The sequence below is a fragment of the Pseudorca crassidens genome, chromosome 6 (genome assembly GCF_039906515.1).
Source record: "Pseudorca crassidens isolate mPseCra1 chromosome 6, mPseCra1.hap1, whole genome shotgun sequence".
Classification (NCBI taxonomy): domain Eukaryota; kingdom Metazoa; phylum Chordata; class Mammalia; order Artiodactyla; family Delphinidae; genus Pseudorca; species Pseudorca crassidens.
Genome location: NC_090301.1, coordinates 18,528,143 through 18,555,550, shown reverse-complemented (window position 1 = coordinate 18,555,550; position 27,408 = coordinate 18,528,143). Strand labels below are relative to the sequence as shown.

General features: G+C 49.4%; 2 protein-coding genes and 1 long non-coding RNA gene across 11 annotated transcripts in view; 1 reads left to right on the top strand and 2 right to left on the bottom strand.

Annotated features, from left to right (window-relative positions):
• Positions 1 to 13,924, bottom strand: part of PTPRN (protein tyrosine phosphatase receptor type N) — a 19,951-nt gene extending 6,027 nt beyond the window's left edge. The window contains exons 1-18 of one of the 5 annotated variants that reach the window (XM_067740492.1): positions 13,842 to 13,924; positions 11,933 to 11,983; positions 11,573 to 11,686; positions 8,371 to 8,467; positions 6,406 to 6,667; positions 5,967 to 6,321; positions 5,404 to 5,535; positions 4,552 to 4,586; positions 3,589 to 3,863; positions 3,309 to 3,395; positions 2,900 to 2,979; positions 2,666 to 2,730; positions 1,785 to 2,003; positions 1,157 to 1,357; positions 909 to 1,056; positions 674 to 747; positions 389 to 466; positions 157 to 276 (exon numbers count right to left, since the gene is read on the bottom strand). In XM_067740492.1, coding sequence (XP_067596593.1) covers positions 157 to 276; positions 389 to 466; positions 674 to 747; positions 909 to 1,056; positions 1,157 to 1,357; positions 1,785 to 2,003; positions 2,666 to 2,730; positions 2,900 to 2,979; positions 3,309 to 3,395; positions 3,589 to 3,863; positions 4,552 to 4,586; positions 5,404 to 5,535; positions 5,967 to 6,321; positions 6,406 to 6,667; positions 8,371 to 8,467; positions 11,573 to 11,582 — 2,238 coding nt within the window. In that variant the 5' untranslated portion in view covers positions 11,583 to 11,686; positions 11,933 to 11,983; positions 13,842 to 13,924. Of the gene's footprint in view, positions 1 to 156; positions 277 to 388; positions 467 to 673; positions 748 to 908; positions 1,057 to 1,156; positions 1,358 to 1,784; positions 2,004 to 2,665; positions 2,731 to 2,899; positions 2,980 to 3,308; positions 3,396 to 3,588; positions 3,864 to 4,551; positions 4,587 to 5,403; positions 5,536 to 5,966; positions 6,322 to 6,405; positions 6,668 to 8,370; positions 8,468 to 11,572; positions 11,687 to 11,932; positions 12,051 to 13,429; positions 13,623 to 13,841 lie in introns of those variants that run through there. The other 4 variants (XM_067740488.1, XM_067740491.1, XM_067740489.1 and 1 more) reach the window with 4 other exon arrangements.
• Positions 13,683 to 24,638, top strand: LOC137226185 (uncharacterized). Of its 2 annotated transcripts, XR_010944248.1 has the most exons (4): positions 13,683 to 13,978; positions 22,418 to 22,525; positions 23,855 to 23,876; positions 24,141 to 24,638. It is a non-coding gene; the product is annotated as an uncharacterized lncRNA (long non-coding RNA). The 2 variants fall into 2 exon arrangements; XR_010944247.1 differs by having other exon boundaries at positions 13,684 to 13,978; positions 23,855 to 24,638.
• RESP18 (regulated endocrine specific protein 18) lies at positions 19,019 to 27,408 on the bottom strand. 4 transcript variants are annotated; one of them, XM_067740495.1, is made up of 6 exons: positions 27,277 to 27,408; positions 25,502 to 25,606; positions 24,305 to 24,437; positions 24,035 to 24,074; positions 23,825 to 23,914; positions 19,019 to 22,262 (listed from the first exon to the last, which is right to left on the bottom strand). In XM_067740495.1, the coding sequence occupies exons 1-6, from the start codon at positions 27,380 to 27,382 to the stop codon at positions 22,212 to 22,214; spliced, it is 525 nt and encodes a 174-aa protein (XP_067596596.1). In that variant the 5' UTR covers positions 27,383 to 27,408; the 3' UTR covers positions 19,019 to 22,211. The 4 variants fall into 4 exon arrangements, with proteins under 4 accessions (XP_067596596.1, XP_067596598.1, XP_067596597.1 ...); XM_067740497.1 differs by lacking the exon at positions 19,019 to 22,262 and adding an exon at positions 22,270 to 23,512; XM_067740496.1 differs by lacking the exon at positions 19,019 to 22,262 and adding an exon at positions 22,270 to 23,512 and having other exon boundaries at positions 27,208 to 27,348.

The window sequence follows — 27,408 nt, the reverse complement described above, 5'->3', positions numbered from 1 at the left end:
GGCCCTAGACTGGACACACACATACACACATGTATATGCATGTATGTGAATATGTGTATGCACATGTTTATATACACATATGTTCACACATGCATGAGTGTTCCACCATCCATTTTCTCCACCCCCATCGTCTCCTGGCCGCGGGGTCCAGCTGACCTCATATACATGGTAGAGGGAGGAGCCCTCATCTGGCCAGTAGCGGTCACACTGCTTGACACCATCCTCCACCAGCGGGGTCAGCATGACAATGACGGTGCAGCCACTCTCCCACACCATCTAGGAACAGAGACCCAGGTAAGCTCCATTCTAACCTCCCTGGGACCTGGCTGGCCCTGGCTGGCCACAAGGGCGCCTACTCCCTGGAAAAGCCCTCCCTCCAAAAGCCCACCTGCCAGAAGTCTGAGATGGTATGTGACAGTGGGCCCTGTGTGGCTATGTAGGCTGGCATCCGAGGGTCGTGCTCAATCTGGGGACGGGAAAGATACATCGTGAGCCAGAATGGGAAATGCCACCATGGAGAGGCTCGGTCAAAGGGAGCGGGCCAGGTTCTGGGGGAGGCTGAGAAGCCCCATTTCCATGCTAGGATATCAGGCTCACAATTCTGGGGCCTTGGGTGGGGAAATGGAGTCTATGGGGGCAGGATGAAAACGGGGAGGGGGTGGGGGCCACTCACAATGGGGCTGGCGTTGATGTAATCGCTCCGAGAAGGGCTGCTCTCCACCTTCAGCTTGATGCGTGCGTGGTCATCTGCACAGACCCCGCATCCCACCCCAGAAGCCCCTCCAGTCACTGGGGTCCTGGCACCTCTGCCACTCAGCTTGAGCCAGGAGCCCGGCCCCGCCCCCAAGCCCTCCAGAGCTCCCAGCAGACAGAGGGCTGGGGCCGGCGGGTCAGCAGGACTCACTCACAGGGCAGGAAGTCAGGGTTGCGGTTCTTTTTGATGTTGCCCTCCCCCTGGGCGGTGGCACAGGTGTTGGGCTCCGCCTGGTAGGCACACAGGGCCCTCCACTCCTTGGCCAAGCGGTCCCGGTTCCGCAGGTGGTCCTCCATGTACGCCTGCAGGGACACCACAGCCTGGCGCTGGCCCCCACTGCCAGCCCTGCCCCTCCCACTGTCCGGTCCCCTCACCCACTCTGGGCCGATGCCCTGTCCTGACCAGAATCATGTGTCCCGTGGAGATGTCCATGTTGGCCTGGGCGGGCTCCTCGCACCAGGACGGTGTGCTGCTGTGGGAGCTGGGGCTGGCCTGAGCCGTATCACTAAACTGCGAGGACACGCTGCTCACCCGAGAGGGCTCTGGTGGACCCTCTGCCCGGCTGAACAGGGACTTTGTGGCCATGTGCTGGCGGCACAGGTCCTGCGGAAGAAGGATGGGGCAGGGTCCAAGGTCTCCTGAATCCTTCCCCACAGGGTCCTGGGCTCAGTTCAGTAGAGTCCCTAGGCTTGTCCTTGACTGCTTTTGAATGAAACCCATTTCCTCTGGGGGAGGGTCTTCTGCCATGGCTCTCATCCTTTTCGGGGCTGTTCTGCTTGGCTGGTGCCTATGACAACCTCGGATGTCACAGAGCAGAAGCCTAGAGCCCCCCCAAATCACAGCACTGGGGAGAACTTCAGCAACCATCTGCTCTCAGTTCCCATCCATTCAAAATGGCCCCGCAGCACTCCCACTGCGGCTTCTCCAGCCCCTGCCTGGACATCCAGCTCCCCACCCTCATCCCAGGCAAGACCGCGACTCCCGAGCCCCTTCCACTCCCTCTCATCAACAAGCGTCTGGGGCTGCACACCTGGTACTCAAAGGTAGTGTCACCGTGGGCGCCCTCGGGTCCCAGCGCGGCCAGGCGCTCCTTGTCCCGCTGCCGCACACGCTGCCGTGCACACAGGGCCACTGCCAGAGCCACGAGCAACCCGGCCACACCCGCCAGGGCCACCAGAGTAAGCAGCATGGAGCGCATGGGAGAGGTGCCGTGGGCCGGTCGGGGAAGGACGGTGGCTGCCTCCTCCCTCTGTGGGAACAAGGCTAGAATCAAGGGGGGCAGTGGTGTGGGGAGACTTAGGAGCTGCTCCCCACCCCCGTCCCATGGCTCACTCCCTGCTAGGATATCTCATGGGGCAAAGCTGGGAGGCAGGGGCATGGCGGTACAGGCAGAAGGACTTGGGGAGGCCGAAGATCTTCCTTCTCAATCCCCATTGAGGCAACTCAACCACGTTGCACTGCCAGAGACTTAGTGGGTGACCCTCCCTAGGAGTTTTTGCATTTAAAAATGGATACAGAGAAGTATAGAGAGACCCAAGGGATCAAAGAGTAGAATGTGAGGCATCAGTGTTGGATGCAGAATAGAAGCATATTTTGAGTTCAGTGTCCTTTCTGTGTCATGTTTTCCCTTGGAATTTGAGACTTTGCTCTAGAACATCTATGGACAGCTATGGTCATCTCAGGTGATTCTTCCAAGTAAGCTGACTTCGGAGAGAAGGCTGGACCTGCAGGGAGGAGCTGCTGGGGCCATCTGCTGGTCAGAAAGAAAACTGCACGGGGGAGGGCTGCTTTGGCAAAGCTGGGGGACCAGCCAGACAGATCTCAGCTCCTATTCTCCTGTTGTTTGCCTGCATCTCTTGTGGGCAACATGAGCCCTCTGGGGCTTTGATTGATCCTTCAGTTATCTCATACCTGTCCCACGCCTGTCTGCAAGATCTGGAGCCCTGTCTGTGCTTCCAGTTCAGACTTCACCATCCCTGCAGGGAGGATGTAGGTCAGATTCTGTCCAGCCCCATGTGGTCTCCACCCCATGTCATGCTATGCCAGGTGGCAGGCAGGGTCCATGTGGGCTGGGAATATTTCAAGGGGAGCACCAGCCACAGGCCTGGATATATACAACTCAGGCTGGGGTCAAGGAGTACTTACCAGCTTGCTTGGTCACGTCAGCCAAAGACAGGTTCTGTTCATTGTGCCGGATGCGGAAGGTAAGGGCTGGTCCCACGACACTGCCGAATAGGAGGTATGTTACTGCCTCACCCACCACAGACGCCAGATTCAAAATGAGAGGTCCTCTCTGGCCCTCTCCCTGTTAGAGAATGGGGCTAAAACCAATCAGAGATGCCATACAGGGGTGTTTGAGGCTGGGAAGATACTGCATGGGGCCAGCAGCAGGGCTGGGTGTGGCTGTACCTTCAGTGCAGCTGGAAACATCTTTGACCCGACCTTGGCCCCTTACTCACAGTTTGTCTTCCCCTCCTACCCTGAGCCCATCCAGCCACCTCCCGCTTCAAGCTACCTGCTAGATCCCTGCTGCCCCAGCCAGATACAGCCCCACCTGATGTTGATGAAGCTGCCCGAGGACATGTGCACATGCTCAGCCAGGATCTCCAGAAGCTTCACTCCTGCAGCCAGACTCAGGGGCCTGGAGGTGGGGAGCCGGCAGAGGAAGGAAAGTGGGGACCCTCTAGGCCACTTCCTTGAAACAACCTCCAGGGGTGCAGAGCAGCCCAGCCCCGTGTCTACTCCACATCTGAACTTCTGCTCTCTGCTTCCTGCCAGGCGGGCCAGCCCAACACCCAAGGGACCAGGAGGCTGCCCCAGGCTGGAGCCCTTACTTCTGGTCAGTGACAATGTAGCCATATTCCTCTGCTGATGGCCTAGCCGAGGGCTGCCCTGCCGCCGTGGGCTGGCTCTGGCCCGGTGGACTTTTCTCCTCTCGCAGGATGGGCGTGGCAGGGGGGCCGGCAGCTTTGGGGGGCTCAGAGGATCCAGAGCTCAGCTCCTGCTGGGCTTTACTGGAGGTGGGACCAGCAGTGGGGGATCCGGGCAGGGACGGCGTGGGCGGTGGAGGCTCCGCTGCGTCTGCGCCCTGCACCTGCTCCTCCATTGTCTGTTTAGAAGAGAGGACAGAGGTATGGTCTCTAACGGTGGAGGGGTCGGGGGGAGGGGGTCCACACTGTGGACGCTGAGCTCCCACAGGGGTGCTTAGGACATGTTTCTCTTTCTATCCCCAGGCCCAGGTCAGCACTGGGCACAGAGAGGGCATCCAGGAAAGTGAGCCAAGTGGATGAATGAATGAATGAAAAAAGGACTGAATGAGTGATTATTCATGATCAGTAATAATCCACAGGATGGGGCTGGAGTGGGGAGAAGCTCCGGAGTGAGGAAAGTTGGGGTTAGGGGAGAAGACAAACAGGCAGGCCGTGGTTTTTCGACTTTTGTTTAGCCACACAATCTTAGAAATCCAACATGTGAAACGGATAGAGTGCCTCAAGCCGCAGGGCAGTCAGGAGCCCGCCTGCTCGCGTCCCCCCGCTTCCCCTAGGGACCCTCAGAGTGTGGTCTGAGATGACTGTAGTGTAAAAAAGCAGTGAATCAAGAATTCTAGCTTCTGGTCCCAGCTCTGCCTTCAACTTGAGGTGAGACCTTAAACAATGACTTGCAGCCTCTGGGCCTCAGTTCCACCAAAATGAGGGCTTGGAGGATACAGATTCTGGGTCCTGGTCCTGATTTAGATTTCAGTCAAGGGGTTTGCTGCCGTTGGGCACTTATGGGTCAGGCAGGTGTCACAAACTCACTTTCTTGATGTCAGCTCCAAGGTTTACAACCCCTCCTGCAGAGACAGGAAAAACAAGACTCTGGGCAAAGGGCCAAGGCCAAGGTCCACACAACGCAGGTGGGAGAAAAGGCCAGAGGCCCTGAGCCTGTTACATTTGCTGTGGCCTCTTTCCCCGCGTCAGTAACCAAGACCCTATCGCTGGTGTCGTCCTAAGCATGGCCTTATGCCTCTGTGCATCTGCCTTATAATTCATTGTTTTTTTTTTTGCGGTACGCGGGCCTCTCACTGTTGTGGCCTCTCCTGTTGCGGAGCACAGGCTCCAGACGCGCAGGCTCAGCGGCCATGGCTCACGGGCCCAGCCGCTCCGCGGCATGTGGGATCTTCCCGGACCGGGGCACGAACCCGTGTCCCCTGCATCGGCAGGCGGACTCTCAACCACTGCGCCACCAGGGAAGCCCTAATTCATTGTTTTATCAACTCCTCCCTCTGTTATTGGCCACACCTCTCAAAGCTATTCTCTGCTCAGTCCTCCCTCTGCCCATCAATCATTGGCTTCTCCTTTTTAGTGGCCATGCCCCTCCTTAGGTCCTCATTATCTTCCGCCCAGCTTTCTCCGTGCCTCCTGGTCCCGGCTCACACCCTCTGTTGGCTTCTTTTCCCATTGCTTCCATCCTCCAGTCCTTTCCTGCTCTAACTCCTCGGCTCATCACCCCACCCCTTGCTCCCTGCCCTTGGCTGGCAATGACTCCATGTCTCAAAAGAACTCCCTCCCCTGACCTTGGCCCTTTCCCTCTAGGTTGCTTGCTGTGGTCTTGAGAAGTGGGGCATGGGGCCTCCACGGGGCTGGTAGTCTCTCTGCCTGGACACTCACCCAGGTTTCGGCCTGCAGCCTTGGGCAGCAGCCGCAGCAGGGTGGAGAGGGTGGAGAGCTGCTCAGGAGTCAGCTGACGGAGCTCCACCCCGTAGCCCGCCAGCACAGCTGCCAGCCTCTGCAGAGTCACATCTGCAGGGAGCCAGACACAGAGCTTAGGGCTGGTGCCGAGATGAACTTGTGGGATGCATTTGGGGGTGGGGGGGACCGGTGGTACATTTAAGAACTTTTCAAACACCAGGACACTGATGCCCTCCCCTTCCCACCCTTGTCCACACTTTGGGGGAAAGAGCTTCCTGTGTCAAGACCAAACTTCAGGCCCAGCAGGGACTCCTTGATCCCCCAGCTGAAGAAGAGTCATGTCAACTCTACTGCCCCCACTGTATCCCCACTGCCTACCTAGTGCCTGGCATAGAGCAGGTGGTCGGTAGACATGAGCTGAGTGTGCAGGTGACTTTAAGGACAAATTAACAAATGCGTGGGTAGTCAGGAAGGACCCTCCCCGCCCCACCTCCCAGAAAGCAGCCCCACAGGCAGGGAGCGGATGCTGCGGACTCTGTTACCTGGCTGCTCTTCTGGGGAAGGAGGCTTCTCCCTGCGACCCTCTAGTCCTTCCTCCTCATAGCCTTCTGAGGAGTCATCTGCCTGGCTGCTGCCCCCTTGCTCTGGCAGCCTTGGTGCCCTGGCCCTGCTGGGCACTTGTGGCTCCTGGGCCAGGTAGAGCAGCCCTGACTCCTGGAGAAGCTGAGCAGGCGGAGGCCCTGGAGGGTCCCCATAGGAACGGCCAGGGTGAGCCCCGAACGTGCCCTTGGAGGCAGTTCTGCTGAAGAGGGCTGGGGGTTCAGCTCTGGGCAGGGGGCCAACACTGACCATTCCTGGGGAGCTCTCTGAGCTCCGGGGGCCATCGCGGGAGCCAAACTGTGGGAAACCAGAGATTCGGATGAGAGCAGACATCAGGGCTGGGGGACTGGGGTTGCAGTGGGGCGGAGGTCCAGGGCTCACCTGATGGAACAAGTAGGGCTGCAGCAGGGCAGGTTCATAACTCAGGGCAGGGTGGGGAGGCTGCGGGGGCAGCAGCAGATGCTCCAGGAGAGGGGGCAGCAGCTCAGCCTGCAAAGGGGAAAGGGGGGAGCCTGCCCCAGCTCCACCCCTACCTACTGGAGGTCGAGGAAGCCGATGCTGGGGAGCAAGGGCGGAGCCAGTGGGGATGCCCTGTAAAAGCAGCTCCCCAGCGGGACCCGGTCTCCTGGGCGCCAAGCCAGATCTGGGGAGGAAAGCAAAGTGTGTGTGTGTGTTTATGCGTGTGTGTGTGTGTGTGTGTGTGTGTGTGTGTTGGTCGTGTGGGGGAGGGTGTATAGAGCCTACGAGGCAGAGATGGTGGGTCCAGGCTTAGCATAGAATGAGCCTGCTCTCTTAAGAGATGAGGCAGCCTCAGGCGAGGAGACAGTAGCATGGGGAAGGGCCAGAGGGCCAAGCCTGGGGCAGAGGTCATTGCCTCCCTGGTAAGCATGCCTGGATCCCTGAAACACAGCCGCAGAGCTGGAAGCGTGAGGCTAGGGATGGAGAGGGGAGAACAGGAGAAGGGGAAGGCAGCTGGGAACCGCTCTAGATGAACTGTGTCTGCAGCTTGCCACACTGTCCCTGTGGGCATGTCCCCAGGTACGCATTCAAACACTCAGTACTGTGCGCTCTCACTCTGTTCCCCCTGCCCCACTCTGCCTTCTTCACCTGGTGTCATCATCTGAGCCCCAAGCCGTCATTTACTTTCCTCTGCTTTACAGGGTCTGAATGATGCCTTCAGAGCCCCTAACCACAAAAAGATGATGGTACCTCCTACCATATACAATTCCACATAGTAACAAAACTGAACATTAAACAACTTCAGTCCGACAAAATTCTAATTTGTTCCATGATGACTACTTTGATGCTTCTTTTAAGATACCAAATGTCCTGTACACACGGCTATATTTAAAACAGATAACCAACAAGGACCTACTGTATAGCACAGGGAACTCCGCTCAATATTATGAAACAATCTAAATGGGAAAAGAATTTGAAAAAGCATAGATACACGTATATTTTTAAGAAACTGTAAAAAGGAACATAATTTTACACGTACTTATAAGTACTTATATATGTGTCTGTGCCAATACCATGTAGTACTAATTATTATAGCTTCTCCACTCTCTCTACCTCCTGATGCATCCCAGAAATCAGTTCAAGTACTACCATTATCTGATTCATATCTGAGTCTGATGTGGGTGAAACTTTGCTAACATATCTTTCCTATGTCAGTACTAGAGAAAAAGTAATTTGTCTTGTTCTCCTACTTTGTATCCGTAAAGAGTAGCACAGTGATTGGCACATAGTATAACCCTGTATTTTTTGCTGAGTAAATGAATTCATTAAAAGACAAACCAGACCAAAAACAAAATACCAAAAGTCCAAATGTTTCAGAACAGTTTTTAACACCGTAAATCAATTATGCTTCAATAAAAATTAAAAAAAGACTTTGTTAGGCAAAAAAACCACAAAACAAAACAGTTTTTTTTTTTTGTTTTGTGGTACGCGGGTCTCTCACCGCTGTGGCCTCTTCCGCTGCGGAGCATGGGCTCCGGATGTGCAGGCCCAGAGGCCATGGCTCATGGGCCCAGCCGCTCCGCGGCATGTGGGATCCTCGCAGACCGGGGCACGAAGCCGTGTCCCCTGCATCGGCAGGCGGACTCTCAACCACTGCACCACCAGGGAAGCCCTAAAACAGTTTTTAATGGCCCCCTTCTGCTGGATCCCCAGGGATGAGCTCAGCTCGCGTTGGGCATGTGAGCGCGTCAGATGACTGACTACTCCAGAACCTCTTTTACCCAAGCCCCAGCCTGCTGATCTTTGTACCCATTTCCCTCTGTCCATCAGGATGATCACAGATCCACCAGCCTTGCTATGACAGAGTTGATGAGAAATGATGCCTACCTGTCCCTTGGATGGGGCTCTGCAGGGTGAAGCCTGGGGATGCGCTCCATTTCCTGGGAGATCACATACTGGGTGAGGTCATCGTGCCAGGACAGTCCTGCCAGGGAACAGAATAGGGTGAGATTGAGATTGGCTTGGGAAAGTCTGAGGGCCCAGTAACAGGGACCAGTGTAGATCAAAACTGCACCCTCCACCCAGCAGTGTATTGAATTTGGCAGGGCAGAGGAACAGTGGAGGGGGTCTAGAGATGTGGTGGGTGATTTGAGCTGTCCTTTTCCCACGCTCAGGTATAGATTTGGGAGTGAGACTGCTTCCAGTGGGACTGGGTTTAAGTCCTCTGCCACTTACTAATTGTGTAACCTTAGCTGAACCTATCTGAGCCTTAGTTCTCTCATCTGAAAAATGAGGGTTTATACCTCCTAAAATTGTTGCGATAATTAAAACACACAATACAAAATGGTTAGAATAGTACCTGACACATAGGGAGCTTTCAATAAGTGCTATTATTATAATCATCATCAATATTATTATTCAGCTTTTTTTTTTTTTTTTTTTTTGTGGTACGCGAGCCTCTCACTGCTGTGGCCTCTCCCATTGCGGAGCACAGGCTCCGGACGCACAGGCTCAGCGGCCATGGCTCACGGGCCCAGCCGCTCCGCGGCATGTGGGATCTTCCCGGACCGGGGCACGAACCCGTGTCCCCTGCATCGGCAGGCGGTCTCTCAACCACTGCACCACCAGGGAAGCCCTCAGCTTCTTTTTATTGATCCTGAACCTTAGTTTTCTTTATTTGTAAAGTGAGAATAATATATACTTTATGGGTCTGTAGTAAGATTAAGTACAATCAGGAAAATAAAAGTGCTTGGAAAACTCCAAAGCACTATACACCTGTTTTAAACATTCATCAACATCATCTTATCATGAGGCAGATCTCCTGTTTGACCGTTTTCCTCCATGAAACTCTGCTCTCAGGAAAGGTCAGTCATCTCTTTTAAAGGGATAATCTCCCACTCTCCACCCCCATTCCTTTTTCCTTGTTTCTGGATTAATAATCTGTACTGCTCTTAACTCATATCCTGGGATCTATACCTGCTTTTTTGCCTATTAACATTAGATGAATTATCTGTGTTCCTGTATAAGGCCAATTCCTCTACTTGAGCACTAGATTTCATCCCCTACTACCTACTCAAGAACATCTTCCCCACAATTCTCCCCTATTTCCTACATCACCATTTTCTCCTGTTCTCTACTGAATTATTCCCATTCACATACAAACATGATGCAGTTTCTCCCATCTTATAAAAATACTGTTTGATCCCACAGTCCCCTCCAGCTATCACCCCATTTCTTTGCTTTTCTTTGTAGCAAGACTCTTTGAAAGTGTTATCTATACTGGTTGTATCCAGTTCTTTTCCTCCCATTCCCTCTTATCCACTCTATTCAGGATTCTATTCCCAACTATTCTACCAAAACTGCTTTCATCAAGATCACCAGTGGCTTCTGCATATCTAAATCCAGGGTCAATTCTCAGATCTCATCTTACTTAACCTACCACCATCATTTGACACTGTTGATCACTCCTTCCTCCTTGATACACTTTCACTTAGTTTCTAGGACACCATACACTCTTGTTTTTCCTCCTACCTTGCTGGCTCTCCCTTCTCAGACTCCCTTGTTGGTTCTGCTCCTTCTTCTGGTCCTCTTAATAATAGAATTCTTTAGGGCTTTTCTTCATAAACACACAATCTTTTGGTTATTTCATTCACCTCATGGGTTTAATTACCATCTATATGCCAAAGAATCCCAAATTCATATCTCCACTCCGGACCTCTCCTTTTTAAAACCCAATCTTATATACTCAACTTCCCACGTTATTGAATGGATATCTTAAACTCAGTGTATTCAAAACTGAACACCCCTTTCCCCAAGTTGATCCTTCTGCATAATTAATGACATGTACATCAACCTAGCTGTTCAGGCAATAAAACCTAGGTGTCATCCTTGACTACTCCCTTTCTTTCATGGCCCTATCCAATATTTCATGAAATCATGCTCACTACCTTAAAAATACAGGCAGAATTCTGTCATTTCTCATTACCTCCCTGCAACCACCCTGGTCCATGCTTATTCATCTCTTACATGAGTTACTGTGATAGCTTTTAATGTTTCGTGTTTCTGTTTCTACCATTGACTCCCTACATTCTATTCTCAACACAGCAGCAAGAGTGATCTTTTTAAAGTAGAAGTGAGATCAGGCACCCCTATGCTCAAACCTTGTGATGGTTTCCTCTTTTACTCAGAGTAAAGCCAATGTCCATACATTCTCATATAAAATCCCAGAGCATCCCTTCCCTCATTACCTACCTGACTGCATCTTCTACTCTGCCTCTCCATCACTCCTTTAGAGCCACTCTGTAGAGGGGTTCTCCATGGTGTTCCTCAAACTCACGCTCCTATCTTAGGGCTTTTATTCTATCTAGCTCCCTGGCCACCCGAAACACTCTTCCCTGAGATAACCTTCTGGGAAAGCATCCCCACCTCCTTGATGTCTTTATTTGAATTTTAGTCTCAATAAGGTCTATCTTGACCACTCAATTTAATACCACAGCATCCTACCTCACCATTTCTGATCCCTTTATCCTGCTGTAATTGTTTTCTCCATGGCACTTATCACCTTCTAACATACTAGTGTTTTCTAATTTCTAGTGTATTCCCTCCCTTCACCCCTGAATGTAAACCCCAGTAGGCAGAGATCTTTGTTTCACTCCCTGATATATCCCAAGCACCTAAAACTACGTTTGCCACGTAGAAGTACCCAATAAATATTGGTTGAATGAGTGAATTGGATGAGTGGGGTATTCTCCTGGCTGAAGACTCCAGGATTCATGGCCCTGGAGTACTCAGTCAGTTCCAGAGAGTGGGTTGGTCCTAAAGATATAAATGCTGGCCTCTTCCAGTGGTGTCTTCCAGAAGCCTCCTCTGGATTCCTCCAGAGAGTCTAAGTGTGAACAGCTTATCTCTAGGGTTCCACCCCCACTCCTGTCTTGCCTCCTTCTCCAGTAAGGTCTGGGAAGGTGAGGTTCCAGAGTGGGTGTGATAGGAATGTTCCATGAGAGAAATCCTGGAGTCAGGTGGCCCCTCCCTTCCCCACCCTTATCTAACCAAGTTACAGTCTCCCTCCTCCAGCGCATCTAGACCTCACCTTGGGACATGAGCTGTCGGAGGACACCTTGTAAGCGTTGAAGAACTGGGGAGGTGACTTGCAAAAGGGGCCGGGCTTGCCCCACTCCCACCTGGCATTGTCCAAACAAGCCATCTAAGAGCACAAAAGTGGTGTCAGTGGGGGGGCTTGGACAACAGGCCTTCCAAAGTCCAGGCTGCAAATAGACAGCACTCCCTCAATCTCCTCTCTTGGCTTCAGAGAGCTCTGCTCCTCCAGTCCAGTCCCGCTTCTCTCCAAGCCCAGTTCCCCCTCTCCCTTCCAGCCCACCCCACTTCTTTCTTATTATATATCACCCCCACCAACCCTGTTTTGTAAATCCTATGTTTGGGCCTCACTCACCCTGAATACAGACTTCGAGGTGAGAGCAGAGTCTGCGGTCAAACAGACAGCCTGTAGAGGACAGGTGAGCAGAGGCTCAGACACCCACACACATAGAATGCTCAGATGGATGAACAGGCTAGAAAAGGGGGAAGCAGATGGGATCCACTCTTTCATTCTAAGGAAGGCTTTAAGCTGGGCGGAGAGGAGGAAGAGTCCTCCTTTGAGAAGAAAGCACAGGATCTGGCTTTGGATTTTAAAGATCTGCAAGTCTGGATTCTTTCCCTAAAAGCCTCTGTTAGCTTAAGTGAGTAATGGGGAGAAGAAGCCCTCCAGGTGCATGGGAATCGTGATGGTGGATAATCATATTGATACTTCTACTCTCATAGAATTACTATGGGGTAGTTTTTGTCCAAATTCTGAGGAAAAGGGGACTTTCCTTTCCCAATCTCCACAAGCATCTTATGATGGCCTGGGGCTCAAAAGAGATGGGAACCCCAGCACACTTCCCCTTCGTGTGGGAAAGGGGTAGCGGCGGGGTGTCTCTAAGGCAATGCTCCCCACGCTGTCCCTGCAGTCCGCGGCCCCTGTACTGCTGGGGCGGTTCGTGGTGCTGAAGCTCTGAGCCTGGCGCCGCTGAGGGCTTGCCTGGAAGCAGTGATGGGGGAGGGAAGGGTAACAGGGTGAGGAGTCTCCAAGGGACGTGACCTCTCCGCCATTCCAGCCTTCATCTTCCACCCTCCTCACCCGCGGCGCCACAGGAAGTATCTTGCATTGGCCTCCAAGCCCGGCGGGGAAGAAGAACGCCAGACGGCGAGCTTGCCCCCTTCCCCCACGTGCGCCCCGCCCCCACCCTCCCCCTACCCGTGAGTCAGCGCTGACTGTCTCTGTCCGCACAGACGTGAGTCAGCACCAGGCCTGGCCGTGGGGAGGGGGACGTGAGACGACCCTTCCCTCTTCACCTTCTTCGGCCCCCTCCCCCAGCTGTCCCTCTCTTATCGGAGATCAGATTACAGCCATCGGCCTCTCTGGGCTTGAAGAGAAACGCTGGCCCCTCCCTCGGCCTGATACTGTACGGAAAGCTGGGACCCCAGAGCTCTCGGCCCCGACTTCTCCCGGCAGATCAGGGCTCCCTCTTCTTCCCTCCCCTCCTCCATCCCTCAGCTCCTGTCGCCACTTTTTGGCGCCTCGGAGGGACTTGCTTCTCCTGTGGTCCTGTATCCCGTCTCTAGGTCCCTCTGTCCATATGCACCCCCATTCCTTCTCCCCAAACCGCAATCTTCCCCTGAGCCCGCTTCTCTTAGGTCCCGCCCCCGAGCTCCCAGCCCCACCTCCAGGCCTACGCCCCTTTCCTCGCAGACGCCCTCTCATCTTCCTCATCTCACAGTGCCTCCCCCTACCCCACTCCACACACACATTCTACCTGAGCTCGCGACCTGCGTGACACTTCCCCCCACGCCCCCCACCGAGTTTTGCTCCCGGCACCATCCTCCCCCAATCCCCCCATTTCCTCCTGACCGTGGGCGCTAATGGCGTTGCAGCCTCCCGGACGGCTGCCCAGCAGCATCAGGCAGAGGAGCACCCGGAGACCCCCAGATCCCCCGGGACCCCCAGGCCGCCGCGGGCGCCGCATCCTTCCGGGCTCCGCGCTCCCGCTCGGCTGTCAGAGCCGCAGCGACTCCGGCCGGAGCCTGCCAGAGGGGCCGAGGCGGGGCCTGCCACTCCCCACCCACCGAGGCGGGGTCTACACGCCCCTCTCGCGGCAACTCCGCCAACCCCAGGCGGATGGTGACGACATTTCCACCCCCGGCTCTTGCGTTGATTTGCGTCATTCGTGGCGTAAAAGCACTGTGTTAGTGGGGGTCCTACCCACCCCGTCCCTCCTACCCCAAATAGTAGGCGCTTCTCTAGAATTCGCACTTGGCCTCACCTTGACGTATGCTTCTCCCCAAGGACCACCACCTCTATCACCCAGTCGCAGGGTTGGCGAGAAGGGTTCCAGTTGTGTGGGGGCCAAGAAAGATACGTGAGCCGGGTCATATAAACCTTAAGAAGAGGAGCATACAGGTGAATACAATATGTACTCTTTCGCATCTCAATTAATGGTACAGATGTTATCCTTAAGAGCAGGAATGGTTTTGCGTGTGTGCTCGGATTCCACTTCTAGCAATGCCACCTACTTAGGGGTATAACTTTGGGCAAGTTGCTTGACCTCTCTGTGCCCAACTTTCTCGATCTGTAAAATGGAGGTGCCAACAGTGCCTCCCTCACAAGGTGGTTGTGAAGATTTACAGGAATTAAACTCACATGGCTCACTTAGAACAACCACTGCACTGGCATATACTAAGCACTGGATATATATTGGCTTTTGTTATTAGCCTTGGCTTGCCTTTCTTTCGCCCTCTTCCACCTCGAGCCTATCAAAATCCTATAGTTTCTGCCTGCAAAATGTCTCCCATCAGCCCACTTCTCTCTATATGATGGAGTCCATATGACCTCTCTCTTTCATGATGACTACTGCAGTAATCATCTAACGAGTCTTTTGCTTCCATTCTTGTCACCCAATAAGCTTGGGAGTGAGCTTTCTAAAGGTCAACATTGATCACTTTACTCTCTTGCTGTTCATAAAAATTTTCCAAAATAAAAAAATTTAAAAAGATGGTGGTGCATGGTACTCATACACTCATCACCTAGGCTGAACAGTTATTGATTATTTTGCCATCTTTGCTTCTTTTTAGTACTTAAAAGTAAACAATAGACATTATAGTTCCCTTCCAAAAGTTTCAGTGTGCATTTCCAAGAAATAAAGGTATTTTCCCATATAACCTAAATGCCATTATGACACCTAATGAAATTTACGATAATTCCCGAATATCATTTAATGCTCAGTTCATATTCAAATGTCTCAAATTGTTTCCAAAAAATGCCTTTTTTCAGCTGTTTTGTTCAAAGTAGCAGTCAATCAAAGACCACCATTGCATTTGGTTATGTTTCTTAATTCTCTTTAAATTAACATAAACAGTGCGTCCCCCCCCCCCATTTTTTGACATTTTCTTGGGGAAGATACCAGGTCAGGTTTTCTTTACAACTCCCTACCTTCAGGATTTGTGACTGTTTCCTCGTGATATGTTTCCCTGTATTTTCCCTGTATATATCCTGTATATCCCCTGTATTTCCTGAAAAATAGAACTTAAGTCTTGACTGGATCAGGTAAAAATTTTTTAAAAACAAAAAATTTACAGGTGATGCTGTATGACTCCAATTGCATCATTTCAGGAAGTGTATAATGTCTGGTTGTCCCACTGTTAGTGATGCTATAATTGATCACTGGTTTAAGGTAGAGACAGCGAGATCTCTGTCATGAAGTAGTTCCCCAGCAACTTTTCACCTAGTGGTGTTGCCATTCATTGATAATCTTTGACTAAAATGTGATTTTCTAGTTCTGTCACTCCTTTAACATTTGTTAGCTGATATTATTTCATAAAGAAGAGCATTCTCTCATCAACTGCACTTAGTTATATCCTGATATACAATTCCAACTGGAAAGGTAGCATACATTCTTAGTTTCTTCTCTTTAACTATTAATTTGCAGAGTAATGAGTTGGTGTAATAGTTACCGCCAAGAGTGGCAAGTAAGTTTTGTGTTTTTTTAAATACATTTATTTATTTATTTATTTTGGCTGCACTGGGTCTTCGTTGCTGTGCGCGGGCTTTCTCTAGTTGCGGCGAGCGGGGGGGGGGGGGCTACTCTTTGTTGTGGTGCGCGGACTTCTCACTGAGGTGGCTTCTCTTGTTGTGGAGTGTGGACTCTAGGCAGCGGGCTTCAGAAGTTGTGGCTTGTGGGCTCTAGAGTGCAGGCTCAGTAGTTGTGGCACACGGGCTTAGTTGCTCCGCGGCATGTGGGATCTTCCCAGACCAGGGCTCGAACCCATGTCCCCTTCACTGGCAGGTGGATTCTTAACAACTGCGCCATCAGGGAAGTCCCTAAGTTTTAAAAAATATTTGTTATGACTTTTTATCTTTGAGCATTACTATGGAAGTATGGATTTTTATATATTCAATATGTATCAGTCAATCACAGTAATATTCAAATTGTCCTAAAGTAATTAAGTGAAAGCTCCTTTAAACTCATTCTTTTTTCCTTTTGAAACGTCCCATTAATCACTGAAAGCTCCCTTGCTTTCTATCATTCCAACATGTACCAGGTTAATTTTTTTTATTCCTTGCCGTAGACATGGAAGCAGTCATTCCTCCAAAGAGACTTGGTAGCTTTTAGTAAGAACTGACTTTAGAGACCACAGTCTGGGTTCTAGGGGTGATAATGGCTACTGAGGTGATTGATGTTGCTTCTAGGTCCTTTCAGTGCACAGAGCTAGGATATTAAGATACCGTCACAAATACACACACACACTGATATTTCCAATTAAAATTTAGCTGTGATTTTTACTGAACTCTTAATTTTATACTTGTATCTCTTTATTATACTGAAAAATTTGGTTTCCCATAACATTAACATAATCATTTATCGGTTTAATCCTACCATAGGCATACAATAATTTACAAATGATAATATATATATTACTCTACTAATAAAACAGTGAATACACTTAAGACTTTGGGTAGTTTATTTTGTCCTTATAATCCCTAGGGATATACCATCAAAATATGGTGTTCTAAAGTCATTTGAAATAATTCTTTTGTTTGTGTAGTCATTTTTACTAATCTGATATATAATTTGGTTAGATTGTTCATTTTCAATATTAGAATTTGCTTTTATTTTTATATACTTTTATTTTAGAATATGTAAAATATTTACGCTGTTTAAAAATCAAACTTATATAATAAGATATACTCAGGAAAGTCTTCTCCTCACCTCCACAATTCCCCCTGCCATCTTTCTCACTTCACCCCATTTATTTCCTTTTTAAAAAACTTGTAAATTTTGAAATATAAAAAACAGAAAAATGCATAGGACAAAAATGAACAGCTCAATAAATTATCACAAAATGAACACCCATGTAACCCAGGTCAAGGAATTGAACATTTCCAGCACCCTAGAAGACTCATTGTGTCCCCCAACCATTTCCTCTGATGTGCTCAAGAAAACATGATTCTGTAGTTAAACCAGCTATTTTCTGGTTGTTAGAATGAGAGTGTTTATCTTTTGAGTTTCCTACAACCCAGACAGAAGTGGAACTCCTTCTGTTTGAAGGATAATTTTGCTAGTTATAGAATTCTAGGATGACAGTTATTTTCCTTCAGTACATTTAAGAAGTCATTTCTCTTTCTTCTGGCTTCTGTTGTTGCTGTCTTGGACTTAATTATTAGACTAAATGGTGCTCCTTTGAAAATAATCCCTTCCTCCACCACATTCACAGCTGCTTTTAAGAATTTTTCCTTTGTCTTTGTTTTCCTGCAGTTTTGTCATATTTTCTGTCTTAGTTTTATAATATTTTGCTTAAGATTTGTTGGTAATCTTAAATCAGTGGATCGATATCTTTCAACAGTTTTGGAAAATTTTCAGCCACAATCTTTTAAAATATTGCTTATGTCCTATTCTCTCTCTTCTCTTTCTGGGATTTCAATTAAAATGAATAGTGGACCTCCTCACTGAATCCTCTTGATTTCTTACCCTTTTTTCTGCATTTTCCACCATTTGCCTCTTTGTATTTTTTGGAGGGAAGGGCTAAGTTTCTTGTGACATATCTTCTGGTACACCAGTTCTCTTTCAGCTGTCTCTAATCTGTTATTAAACCTATTCAATTAGTTTAAAATTTTGGTTCTTACATTTTTAAGTTTTAGAATTTCTGTTTGATTCTTTTTCTTTTCAAAGAACCAGTTTTGAGTTTTATTGATTTCTCTATTATTTTCCTGTTTTCAATTTTATTGATTTCTCTCTAATTTTAATTATTTGTTTTCTTCTGCTTGGTTCAAACTTAAATTGCTCTTCTTTCTCTAGTTTCCTAAAGTGTGAACTTAGTTTATTGATTTTAGATCATTCTTATTTTCTAATGCATGCATTCATTGTATAAATTTCCTTCTAAGCACTGTTTTCACTTCATGCCACAAATTGTGATAAATTATATTTTATTTTTGTTTATTTCAAAATACTTTAAAATTTCTCTTGAGATTTCTTCTTTGGCCCATGGATTGTTTAGAAAGGTGTTGTTTTCTAGATATGTGGAGATTTTCCAGCTATCTTTTTGTTATTGATTTCTAGTTTAATTCCATTGTGGTCTAAGAATGTATTCTGTATGATTTCTAGTCTTTTAAATTTGTTAAGGTGTGTTTTATGGTGGTCTATCTTGATGAATGTTCCATGTGAGCTTGAGAAGAATGTGCACTGTGCTGTTGTTGGGTGGTATATTCTAAATGTCAATTAGATCAAATAGAATGATTGTTCTGCTCAGGTCATCTGTATCTTTACTGAACTTCTGCTTGCTTGATTTATCAATTTCTGACAGAGGAGTGTTGAAGTCTCCAATTATACAAGTGAATTTTTCTGTTTTTCCTTTCAGTTCTATCAGTTTTTGCCTCATGTATTTTGACTTGTTTGATTCTTTTAAAAAATCTTCCATATTACTTTCTGTGGTTTCTAGATCCTTGTCAAAAGTTACACTTTGGCTTTGATATGCTTGAACATAGTAAAGCACAGTTGTTTTGCTTTGCAATCATTGGATCACTATGGGTCTGTTTCTGTTATCTATTGTGCAGACTATAGTATTTGAGAAATTTTTTGTAGAAATAATTTAAGGTCTTAGAGGATTTTCATTTACTTCTGCAGGTGCCTAAAAGCACTAGCAACCTGATATAACCTTAATACAATTACAAGGACATGCTGCGATCTGAGCAAGGGTAGATTGACTTCCATTTTCCCCTTATTTCTAGAGTTAGCTTCTTGGTCCCAGACCAAAACAGAAAGCAGTTTACTCTAATTCTTCCTTTCACAGGCCTGGACCTGACATCTACTACTCTAGCTGCATAGGCTGTCTAAATCAGCTTTTTGTCTGCTTCTTAAAATGGAGAATTTCCCCAGTCCAAAGCAACTGTGAGCATTGGGTTTACCACCTCTGGATTCTGCTCCTTTCCTGGATCTTGACCTGAGTCAGTTACTCCTCACTCTTTCGCTAGCTCTTTGACGCTTTTTTTTTTTTGCGGTACGCGGGCCTCTCACTGTTGTGGCCTCTCCCGTTGTGGAGCACAGGCTCCGGACGCGCAGGCTCAGCGGCCATGGCTCAAGGGCCCAGCCGCTCCGCGGCATGTGGGATCTTCCCGGACCGGGGCACGAACCCGTGTCCCCTGCATCGGCAGGCGGACTCTCAACCACTGCGCCACCAGGGAAGCCCTCCTTGATGCTTTTAAGAAGATTTTGGATACTTTTCCATCCAGCTTTTAAGGTATATTAGACACCATTTATTGTCCCATTTTGCATCCTCTTGGGTTAACCTTTTAATTCTAGCCATTACTACAGCCACCAGCTAGATGCAGGTGTAATCTGATACCACCTGCCTTACCTGCACTGCAGATCTTTTGTTTTTGGCCTGGGTCCTCTCTGCTACCACAGCATTAGATATCCTTGGGACTCTGCTCAGACATTCTCATGCATGAAAAACCTGGATATATGAGGAAATTAACATCTTGTAGTGCAACCCTTTATCCAGTGGGGGATGGGCCCATAGGATAAATACTTTCCTTTTCTCTGTCTCAGAGGACAGTTCTGAGGTGCATTGTACATGATGCCTAAGAGAGTCCCCACAAGAACTTACCTCAGTTGCATATAACTCCTTAATGCACCCTTCAATAGCTTTCCAAGCCCTCTGTTTCACCCTTCCCATTCTCTCACTCCTCATCTTGAAATTTAATCCCAATCTACATGACCCCCATGCAAGCCCTTACTTCAGGCTTTGATTTTGGGAGGAATCAGACTAAGACAAGCTGTCTTCAGCAGTCAGAGATAGTATGAATTACGTAGTGCACAATTACCAGAAACAGAAGTTGAGGAAAAAAAAATTAGATCTAGGAGATATTGCAGCATACTTAATATATTGATGAAAATAATCAGGCATGCAGGGGAAAAGAAATGATGTAGGAGAGAATTGCTGTTGTGTTGTCCTTGAATAGGCTTTTGACTTTAACCTTTAAGAGTACATCCAGGGACTTCCCTGGTGGCACAGTGGTTAAGAATCCACCTGCCAATTCAGGGGACACGGGTTCGATCCATGGTCCGGGAAGATCCCACATGTAACGGAGCAACTAAGCCCGTGTGCCACAACTACTGAGCCTGTGCTCTAGAGCCCACGAGCCACAACCGCTGAGCCCACATGCCACAACTACAGAAGCCTGCATGCCTAGAGCCCATGCTCCACAACAAGAGAAGCCACTGCAATGAGAAGCCTGCACACCACAATGAAGAGTAGCCCCCGGTCACCGCAACTAGAGAAAGCCCGCACACAGCAACGAAGTACCAATGCAGCCAAAAAAAAAAAAAAAAAAAAAAGAGTACATCCGTTTTCCTTCCCCAACCAACGCTCCAGATGTCCCTGCTCCATGCGCAGCATCATGATTCACTAAGGCAAAACATCTCTAACAAAACTCACCTGTATTAATTCCCTAGGGCTGCTGTAACAAAGTACCACAAACTGGGGAACTTAAACAATAGAAATGTGTTGTCTCACGGTTCTGGAGGCTAGAAGTCTAAAATCAGTGTGTTATAAGCGTTTGTTCCTTCTTGGGCTAGAAGGAGCTGTTCCAGGCCTCTCTCTTTGGCTTGTTGTTGGCCGTCTTCTCCCTGTATCTCTTCACGTCATCTCCCCTCTATGCATGTCTGTCTCCAAATTTCCCCTTTTTATAAGGATACTAGTCATACTGGATTAGGGCCCACCCGAATGACCTCATCTTAAATTGACTAATTATATCTGTTAACACTCCTATTTCCAAATAAGGTCATGTTCTGAGGTCCAGGAGATTAGGACTTCGACTTATGAATTTTGGGGGGGACAGGATTCAACCCCTAACACTTGCCAAGGCCTATTAATTCATCCTTCAAGATACCCCTCTTATATGTCCTCTTTCACTCAAGTTCAGGTCCTCGTGTGGCACACTGCACTATTTCGACAGTCTTTCTAGAATGTTGCCACTTTTCTCCTACTCCCTAACGCATCCTTCTACAGGAATGTGAGATTGTTCTTCCTAAGCTCAGCTTTCATTGTGTCACTCCCTCGCTCAACAGACCTTCAATGGCTTCCCATTTTCTATCAAATAATACGATCCAAATCATATACCCTGCCCCTCTATGATAAGAACTAAACTTACCTTCCTTTTAAAAATGCTCATCATCTTCTCTCTATTTTCTGTCTTGGAAAGAAAGAGGGAATGAATGAGGGGGAAATGTGGGTGAGTAGCAGGGGTTGCCCAATTTAATGAGAACTAGGTACAAATGAATATGACTGGTCTAGTGTTGGGTTTGGGTCCATTCCTGAACACAACGAATAGAGGGGGAGAGGGCAAAAACAGCAGCATGACCAAGAATCGGGGTCATCAAGAACTAGTCACTTAATTTCCCTGGGTTGCTTAAATGGATGAGATGTGTGGCCAAGTCCCAGTTCTTTAGAGAAACTAAATTTTGATATCTGCCCACATGCTTACACCTCTGATGTATGAGAGTGTGAGTATGAGAGTACCGTGGGAAGTAGAAAGCTTTGCAAATAGGACATTCTGGTATCTGGCTGAGCTGAGCACGAGTGATCAGATTACTCCCTCCCTTGTAAGGTTTTACGCTACCAGGAGCAAACTGGCAAGAGTCAGCAAAACATTTAATGTGTGTACACTTTGACTACAGCACTTCTATGTTGATTCTTGAGCGCACAGAGTGAGAGAGCCCTGGCAGGGGCTGTAATAGTGGAGGTGGGAGACCCTCGTAAAACAGCAGGGTCCAGGCCTGTCTGACATGGAAGGATGGGCAACTAGACCACACAGCATAACTGGATGTGTGTAAAGAAGGCTGCCATTCCAGCTGTGGTCCCATCCTCGCTTTCCTCACTTCAGGAATGGTCACTGGAAAGAAAACAAGACAGAAGCAGCTTCCGGCAGCAGTGAGGGGCTGTGCTCTCCTCACCGCAACCCTTGTTCTGGTCCCACCTCTCTCACTTTGAAGGCTGTGGCCAGGTCCAAACCCGATCCATCCTGCCTCAGGGCAAGTCACAGAGAGTTTGCATCAAAGTCACTTTAATGATCCAGATTTCGGTCATCCTGGAACTTCCCCTCCAGAGGGCAATGGGGCAAAGCAGCTTTGCATTAGGTCTCAATCAGCGACAAGGTTGTGGCCCACAGTGGGGAGCAACTCAAAGAAGCCCTAAAACCAGAAATAAAGGATTGGAACCGGTATGTGGAGAGGTGGCCCTTCCCTCACCTACTCTCCCGCAAATGCTTCAATAACACCCTGATTTGAGTCAGCTCACAGTGACTCAACCCATCGACTGAGTGCCTGTCCCCTTTGCTCCCACACAGAATTCATAGAGTTCTCATCTGCTGATTTTCCCTTGGGCTCAGGCTGGAGAAGAACGGCAGCACCTTGTTTGCTTTCATGAAGGCATGGCAGCAGCCGGTCTCTCACAGGTGGGTCTGTCACTTAGCTCTGAGTGTGTGGACCCAGCGACCAACCTAAGCTTGGGAAGCTCAGCTGCCATCTTATGGGAGTAGGAACTGGTTTCCTAGGAGAGCGTGAGAGGCTAGAAGCCCCCAGAGGTGCAGGCTGCCCCTGGATGGAGCACATGGCTAGCTGGGGGTGCCGGCTCCGCTGCCACCACCCCAGTCCAAGCCACTTCAGTCTCCCCTGGACCAGGATGATCGGCTCTTCACAGGACTCTCTGTTTTCACTGTCGCTTTTCTCACAATCCATCCCTGATACCGTTAGAGTGAGCTTTTAAAATCATATCACATTATTACATCCCCATCCTTAAAATTTCCTAGTTAACTTGCCACTACCCTTGGAATAAAATCCAAACTTTCACCATGACCTGTGAGCCCCTGTGTGGTCGACCCCGAGCCTACATCTCCAACCTAATCTTCTACCACTGACTTTCCCTCAGTCTTGCTATGGTATCCTTCTGTCAGGGCATTTGTCATTGCGGTGCTCTCTTCCTGGGAGGCCCTTCCTTCATATCTTCCACTGGCTGCCGCCTTCTTGTAATTTAGGTCTTAGTTCAGAAAAGGACTTTTGTCAATATGGAGGAGTCTGATGTTTGGGGCAGCACAACCCACACCGCAGTCCCTGAGAGGAAGGGCAGGGACTGTGTATGGGGAAAGGGCTGGGAATCAGGAGACCTGGGTCCAGTCTTAGCTCTGCCATGAACTTGCTATGCAGCCTTGAGTAAGTTGCTTGACCAGCCTGGGCCCCAATGTCTCATCTGTAGATAGATGGGAGTGCTAAATGGGTGTTTTCAATCTGGATTCCGAAGAGTTCAAGCATCCTAGGTAGATAACTCCGAGCCTTGCCCAGTTGACTTGCCCAGGCCACAGAGTAGAGCAAGGCGGGGAAGAGGTGCATGTGAGGGCCTCTGGGCTACGTCTCCCATTCATCCAAAGGAGCTTTGCTATCACTTGCTATATACAAGGGAGTACATGGAGAAAAGGAGAACTTTTTACTTAACATTGAAAACTCTGCAGTTTTCTATGCCTTTGGAAATTCAGTGCCTGTGAATGATCCTATAGATCATTTCACCCTTAGAGACTCCCAGCACCTGCATCACGCCCCCCAACCTTTCATACGGATGCCCACAAGTAGTCTGAGAGAGACAGGAAAATGCAGCTTCTGTGTTCACACACCAATACCCATTTCCCTCCTTCACACCTGCCTCCCTCATTTAAACATGTCCTTGGTGATTCCAACTTCCCTAGAAAAAGTGAGCCCCTCACCTTGACAGGGTTGGTCACCTCTCGTTTCAGGGCCTTCGAAACCACTTTGGAGGTAAAGCACTGATCCCTGTTCACCTTGACCACTGGGGCCTGTGAGGAGGGAAGCCAGGAGTCAAGAAGGAGGCAGAAAAGGGTGACAGGGCCCCAGAGGGAAAGAGATGGGACCCAAAGTCAGGGCTTTTAAAAGTCTTGAGAAGACACGAGTCTCACCTTGGGGAATAGGAGTCGAAGTTTCTCCCCTTGCTTGCTCCTACAAGAGATGGGGATGAGAAATGGGACCTAGGCTTGCTAGCACCTCCCTCGTCTCCCTTTGCAGGTGTCACTAGTGGTTCATGGAACTGTTTCCTGCAGATCCCAGACAGGACTTCTGAGTCATTCTCAGAGTGCTCCTGGCGGCTCTTACCTGCAGTTTTAATACCCGTTCCCTCCCTGTTCTCTCTGTGCACCAGACATCATGGACTGACCATAGGCTTCACACACCTCACCCCGGTGGTTTTGGTGGGAAAGGCTTCTTGCCCCATCCTCACACATGGATCCTGGGGGTGGAGTTTGCCAATGTGCCCCATCTTCTGTGTCATCACATCCTGGGTCATGTCATCCTTCCAGAACAAACCTGCAGGTTGAAAGGAGGTGGTGAATTAATACCTGGGATGCTCTGACTGGCCCACTCCAGAGACCAGAGTGAGGTCAACACTCCCCTTCTCCCTCAAGTAGCCAAAGGATCACAGTTTGTGGAGAGAATGAAATGAGATGGCATATAAAATTTGCTTAGTACAGTGCCTGGCATATAATAAACATTCAGTTAGGATTAGGACTGTACTCTTTTTGCTGACTCATTTGATGCTATTGTGAAAATTAAATGAGATTAGGGATGTACAGAGTGCTGAGAAAACTCTAAGGCAGTGATTCCCAAACTTTAGAGTACATCAGAATCTCCTGCAAGGCTTGCTAAAACACAGATGGCTGTTCCTCCCTCCTAGAGCTTCTGATTCAGGAGGTCTGGGGTGAAGGTCATGAATTAGCATTTCCAGCAAGTCTCCTGGTGATGCTGATGCTACTGGTCTGGGGATACACTTTGAGAACCACTACTCTAAGGCATTTTACACATATTAGACATCAGTAGTGGTAGTAGTAACATGAACTCAAGCCAGATTTCCTATCTGACTCTTCTCCCATTCATGAAACTCTGCTCTAAGGAAGGGTCAGCCATCTGTCTTCAAGGGAGTCCCCACTCGCTTTCCTTCCTCTCTTCTATTTGTCATACAATTTGCTCTGCTTCCTATTCAGAGGCTTAGGGGTGTGTGTGTGTGTGTGTGTGTGTGTGTGTGTGTGTGTGTGTGTATTCTCCTGGCTGAGAACTTAAGGATTCCTGGCTCTGGAAAAACTCAGATCGTGCCTGGAGTTGGGGCTAGTCCCAAGGAGTTAGATGCTGACCTCTTCCAGGGGCTTCTTCTAGAAGCCTCTGCTGGGCCCTTCCAGGGTGTTCAAGGGCAAACAGCCTGCCCTTCTACCTCCATCCCCATTTTGGTCTCTCCCAACTCTCCATGAGGTAAGCATGACAGGAAAGTGTCAAGTAGAGACATTTGGGGCTGAAAGCCTGTTCTCAGGTCAAAAAGCCCCTCACTATACCCCTGTATCTGACCAAGCCTCAGCCTCTCTTCTCCAGCTCTTACTCACCTTGGGGCATAATCTGCTGGAGTACAACTTGCAACTGCTGGAAGACTGGGGTGGTAAATCCTTGGAGGGTCCAGACGTGCCCCACTCCCACTTGGCCCTGACCATCTAAGGGCAAAATAGTGGTGTGAGAAAGGAGCTTGACCAGAAGCCTTCCAAATCCCAGCTGAAGGAAAGCAGCTTCCTTCCACTATCACCCCTGGGTTCAGTGGTCTCTGTCACCCTCACCAGACCCCCACCTCCTTTCAAGTCCTCCTTTTCATTTTTCCTTCCCCCGTCACCACCTGCCCTGTTCCTCAGCCCCTGCACCTCATTCACCTTTGGTACCAACTTCCAGGTAAGAGCCAAGCTCCACAGGCAGCCTGTGGAGGGTGAGGTAAGAAGAGACTCAGAAAGCTACACACATAGAATGGATAATCAGGTGAAAAGGTAGGGCATGGGGAGCAGGTGAACTGCATTCAGGGAAGGCTTTGAAGCCTGGAGGGGATTGGAGAGGACGCCTGGAATCCTTCGAGGAAGAAAATATTGGTATGTATAGGGTTTGAGTGTCTGGATCCTTGTCCTGAAAGCCACAGTTTGCCCGACTGTGCAAAAGGGAAGGACGGGGATGGAGATAATTCCTAATGCTATACACACTTGCCTCATTCCAGGTAAATGGGGTAGGGTTGGAGTCTGGGATTTTTGTTTGTTTGTTTGTTTGTTTGTTTTCCTATAGTGGAACTACCATGAGTCATCATGAAAAGGGAATTCTCTTCCCCAGTCAAATGGATCCTAATATCATTTTCCTGGCTTTAGGAAGGAGCAGAACCTAATATTGAGAAGGAAGATAGCTTCTGGAAGGAGAGAGCTTCTCTGAGGCAGCGCTTCCAGCACTGATAGAAAAGTGGTGACCCAGACACCCTCAGCCAGACCCACAGGGCACCTGGCGCTGTCCGTGGTGCTGAGCGGTGGCCAAAGCCTGGCATGGAGGCGGCTCTGGGCAGTAAAGAGAGCGAGTCGTCCCCACAAGTCTTGCCGGTCCTCTCCCACCCCACGCGTCCCGCCCCCCGCCCCCAGGTCTCCTCCTACAGTTTTTCGCGAGTCCTCTGCATTGGCCTCTAAACCCAAGAATCGGGCGAGGAGAGTTGGCATCAGGCTAGGAGTCTGCGCCGTCTGCCCCAAGCGCAGGGCGCTGGAATCCTCGAGTCTGCGCAGTCGGTCTCTGGCTGCTCACACGTGTCAGCGATGGTCTACCCGGTTGGCGCAGAGTGAAGGGGAAGGAAGAGGATGGATACTTTCCCCCTCCATCCTTTTTTACCCCATCCTAGCCTTCCCGTTCTTACCGGAAATTGGATCGCAAACACCAGGCTCTAGGGGCTTATAAAGAAGCCTTGGGTCATCCCTCGGCCCAGCCTTCTCTCCGGAGCCCGATACCCGCGGCCCCTGCTCCTACTGTGCAGAGATCCTGGTCCCCTGACTATCCCTCAGCCATGGGCATCTCTTCCCTGGCCCCTCAGCGCGTTTTGGTTCTCTTGCGGCCGCCCAGGCCGGTTCTACTTCCCGCTGGCCCCGTGTGTTTCAGTCCTTCTCCCGAATCCCCAATCTTCCCGAGTCCGCTTCTCTTAAGTCCGCACCCCATACACCGAGCCCCACGCCAGGCCTGCGCCTCTTTCTGCACATTTTTCTCTTCTCACCCCCCAAACAGATTCCTTTCCTCGTAAGTTCCTAACCTTGAGGCCCGCGGACCCACTTCTCTCAGAATCGCTCTCTGGCCCTGCCCGCACTCCCCAGGTCCTGACCGTGATCACTAACGTCGCGGCCGCTCCCTGGGCAGCTCTTCAGCAGCAGGAAGCAGAGGAGCCGCCAGAGCCCCCGGAGGCCCCCAGGCCACAGCGGGCGCCGCATCCTCCCGGGCTTGGTGCGCTGGCTCC